This window comes from Plasmodium inui, assembly GCF_000524495.1.
Source record: "Plasmodium inui San Antonio 1 unplaced genomic scaffold supercont1.2, whole genome shotgun sequence".
In the NCBI taxonomy this organism is placed as follows: domain Eukaryota; phylum Apicomplexa; class Aconoidasida; order Haemosporida; family Plasmodiidae; genus Plasmodium; species Plasmodium inui.
The window spans coordinates 1,546,053-1,550,799 of NW_008481836.1; the positions used below are offsets into that span (position 1 = coordinate 1,546,053).

General features: G+C 46.0%; 1 protein-coding gene across 1 annotated transcript; it reads left to right on the forward strand.

Annotated features, from left to right (window-relative positions):
- Window positions 1–1,622: 1,622 nt before the first annotated feature.
- Window positions 1,623–4,304, forward strand: C922_00787 (hypothetical protein; the record flags this gene model as incomplete). Its single annotated transcript, XM_008816399.1, has 1 exon — window positions 1,623–4,304. The coding sequence occupies one exon, from the start codon at window positions 1,623–1,625 to the stop codon at window positions 4,302–4,304; it is 2,682 nt and encodes an 893-aa protein (XP_008814621.1).
- Window positions 4,305–4,747: the final 443 nt, after the last annotated feature.

The window sequence follows — 4,747 nt, forward strand, 5'->3', positions numbered from 1 at the left end:
ATATTTGCATATTCATGCATATCCACGTGCATACATAGTGTAGATACGAAGGCGCTTTGTACTTGCGACCACGTCACCGGCCTACGTGTACAGCCCGCAAACCCACCCGCCAACTACCGATCCGTACATATCTCCCCGCCTGCGCGAGGTCGAGTTGCGAAAAGGAGTATCTAGCAGCGGCGCGCGCGGAGGTATGCCAGCGTACATTTCAATCGGCAAAGCGACGCATACGTGTACGGGGTTTAGTACCTGCGCAGGCAATACATAGGTACACTACATGCATACACAATTTGCATACGCTTGAGCACGCGCGACTGTGTCGACGCTGAGGCGAGAGGGAAGGATAAAAATAGATTAGCACATATACAGAGGTAGTATATTTTTGTATATTCTCACCCCCTGGTAATTTTAACCCCCCCCGTTGCGTTTTTCTCCAATTACAAATTGGCATACGTTGTATAGACATTTTTATTAGAGTGGAGCCGACGCCAGCGTAAACCTTAGTGGTACTTGCCACAGCGAGGGGGCGAACCCACAGACCAGTGATGCCCCTGCAGGCGCGTACACGCATACGTAGTTTACCCCTCCGTGTACACACATGTATCAACCGATATGTACATATATACATACGTACAGACATACGTGCATATATACATACGTACATACATCTATAGACTCCTGCGCATGCACGACCGCCCACTGTCAGCAGCCCATGCCCCTTGCGAACTCTTGACTTCTCAGCGTGACGGCTGGATCGGTGAACCATCTTCTTATCGAGGAGGGAACCAAAAAGAAAAGCGAACCGGAGTGATGACTCAGGAAGTGTATATATACATACATAAGCGGTCTCTACATAAGCGCATGCATGTGAACGCCTCTCCCCTCTTCAGCGTCTTCTTATCGCACCTGTGACATTTTGTTGCGCCCGTTGCTGAGCTTTTTGTAGCGCACCCTGTTGTGTCTCCTCACGCCACCGTCCTGCTTCATATCCGCAAGGGGAAATTTTCACCACCCTCCGCAGCGCCCACTTAATGATTCCTTCCATCTTGTTGTTGTATCAACGCGTTCAACCCCCATCTGTTGTTTAGAAACGGAGCACGTTGGGATAGAATCCATCCCTCCCCCGTTTGGCAGTTAAGAATCGAACCCCTCTACTCCTTTTGTGCACTTCGCCCGCAGTGCACGTTTTTTTTGGAAGGATAATTAAACGACTGCTATATATGTGTGCTTATTCCTTGCCAGTCCACGTGTCACTTTTTTTCTCGACCCCGCTGTGAGCATTCATCTGTATATGAACCCTCCATTTTATGAGTTCCTTTTTTTATAACCCTAATTAAGAATTCCCGTTGCGTTTTGGTGTCACGTTGGTTCGTGCGAGGTACATTTTAATTTATTGTTTTTTTATTTCTTATTTTATTTTTTTTTTTTTTTGCGTCTCCCGAGGTTGCCAAGCGGGATAGAAAAAGCTGTGTTAAGAGGTCCCTATAGCTAGTTACTCTTACGTATAGCTGCTTACCGCTCCGTATAGCTACTTGCCTTTACTTATAGCTACTCACCGCTGCGTAGACGTTGTCCCCCTCTTTGAAATCCCCACGGAACTTCCCTCCCCCAAAGTTGAGAAGATGCTGGCCACTGGAACGAACATCATGCACCCGAGCTTTTCCACCGCCTCACTCTATGTGGGGGATCTAAACGAGGATGTGACAGAGGCAGTCCTGTACGAAATTTTCAACACCGTTGGACATGTGTCATCCATAAGAGTATGTCGAGACAGCGTGACAAGGAAATCGTTGGGTTACGCATATGTGAATTACCACAACTTAGCTGACGCGGAAAGAGCATTGGACACGTTAAACTATACAAACATAAAAGGACATCCAGCAAGACTCATGTGGAGTCATAGAGATCCATCCTTACGAAAAAGTGGTGCAGGGAATATCTTCGTGAAGAATCTAGACAAATCTATAGATAATAAGGCCCTATTTGATACCTTCAGTATGTTTGGAAATATCCTCTCATGTAAGGTTGCCACGGATGAGTTCGGAAAGAGTAAGAGCTATGGGTTTGTTCATTATGAAGATGAGGAGAGTGCAAAGGAAGCAATCGAAAAGGTTAATGGTATTCAGTTAGGATCGAAGAACGTGTATGTTGGTCATTTTATAAAAAAATCCGAGAGAGCTACAAACGATACCAAGTTTACAAACCTGTATGTGAAAAATTTCCCAGATAGTGTTACTGAGACACACCTGAAGCAGCTGTTTAGTCCGTATGGAGAAATCACATCTATGATCGTGAAGACGGATAATAAGAATAGGAAGTTTTGTTTTATCAATTATGCCGATTCGGAGAGTGCAAAGAATGCTATGGAAAATCTGAATGGCAAGAAGATTACGGATGATGGGCAGATTGATCCTACTTACGATGCAAAGAAGGAAGAAGGAGAGGGGGTCAGTGGAAGGGGAAGTACAAGCAACGGGGCAAGCGGCGGAGCTGCTGGAAGCGGAAGTGCTGAGGCCACCCCCAGCGGAGGTGAAGGCGCTAAAGGAGAAACAGCCGATGCGAAAGGCGAAAACAAAGATGCCCCTGCTGGTGATACTGGAAAAAGTGGAGAAGAAACCCAAGGGGCAGCCACAACCACCGCGGAAGCCTCCGAATCGGCCAAGGGAAAGGAAGGTAGCAGTGGCGTATCGGATGATAAGGCTAATGCAGAATCAGGGGCCACTTCGACAGACGCAGCTGCCAACGGGAAGGATGACACAGCAAGTGGTAGTGCAGCCAATGCAGCAAATGGAGCAAATGCGGCCGCTCAAGGGGGAAGCCCAACTGGAAGTAATAAAAAGGAAAGTGGTCCAGAGAACGCAGACAGCCCTAACATTCTATATGTGGGCCCTCATCAGTCGAGGGCCAGAAGACATGCCATTCTGAAAGCCAAATTCGACAACCTCAACATGGAGAATAAAAACAAACACCAGGGTGTAAATCTGTATATAAAAAATTTGGACGATGCGATTGACGATCAGACGTTGAAAGAGCTGTTTGAACCGTACGGCACAATCACATCAGCAAAGGTCATGAGAGACGATAAGGAACAAAGCAAAGGGTTCGGTTTTGTATGCTTCGCCCAACAAGAAGAAGCAAATAAAGCAGTGACAGAAATGCACCTGAAGATTATTAATGGAAAGCCCCTATACGTTGGTCTGGCTGAGAAAAGAGAACAAAGATTGTCTCGACTACAACAACGATTCCGCATGCACCCCATAAGGCACCACATGAATAATGCATTAAATTCACCCATGCAGTATCCAAATCCACAATCCCCTCAGTTGCAATTTAATCAGAACACATTAAATTATGGCAGACCAGTTTTGACTCCATTTAATCAGAATAATCTCATTTCTTGGAGACATCAACAAGCGGCACAACAACAAGTGGTTCACCAGCAGGCAGCTCAGCAGCAGCTAAATTTCAATGCAAATTTGAGAGGACAAATGAACCAAATGAGATTCTACGCACAAGGAGCAGGCAATATGATGAATAATAGTATGAATCAGAATAAGGTAAACTCGCAACTCCATCCCGGACACCAATATCCGAATGCATTAGGACAAGCAACTCCACAGCAACCGAATTTAAATGCACCAGGACAGCACAATAATCAGCCTATGCAACAGCAGCCTGGAGGCAGCCAAATGCTGAACAATAATATGAGGAATATGAACGGCAGAGCGAGCAGAAATATGGCAGGAGCAAATGTGGGAGGAGCGAATATGGGGAACATACCGAATCAGAAACAGCTACCCATCAACATGGTAGGAAAACAGAACAGTTCCCAGTCCAATCAGATGAATCACCAGGGACCACCTCCACCACAGCAACAACAGACGCCGCAGCAACCGCAACAACAGACGCAACAGCAGACACAACAGAAGACGCCTCAACAAATGCAACAACAGGTACCTCCAAATGGAAACTTTAAATTCACATCACAAGCAAGAAACCGTATGGAGATGCCAAACAAAAATGCAAATAAAGTTAACCCAATTAATAATATGAACGTGAACTTTAATAATAACTCCACTTTAACCGCTGCTGCGCTGGCGTCTGCGCCTCCCTCCATGCAGAAACAAGTTTTGGGAGAAAATTTATTCCCCCTCGTTGCAAACTACCACCCGACGCTAGCTGGAAAAATTACGGGAATGATGTTGGAGATGGACAACTCCGAGCTGCTAATCCTGCTGGAAAATGAGGAGCAGCTGAAGAAGAAAATTGACGAGGCGCTTGTCGTGCTGCAGAAGGCCAAATAGGCGTGGGATGATGTCGCTTGTGTAGGTGGTGCGATGGTACTCTAGTACATTTGTACGTTTGTACGCTAGTACGTTTGTGCGCTAATACGCTTGTACGCTAGTACGCTTGTACGCCTGTACGTTGCTTCGCTGCCACCCTGGCAGTGGGCTTCCGTCGCGGTTTCTCTGCACTCCGCATGGGTGCTCTTCAGCAGTTAATTGGACCTCCACCCGGAAAAAAGGCCCCTTCAGTCGCAGAGCAAGCGACCCATATATGGATATATCTATATATACATATATATGTATCTACACACGTATACATGCAGTCACCTTCACATACCGATACCAATCGTCCGAGAAATCCCTTTACTCACAGTGTGTGCACACATCTCACGCTTATCTCCACATAAGATTTTTGTATGCAAAGAAGAAAGAAATTATGTGAAATGTTGTAAAAAGAATAA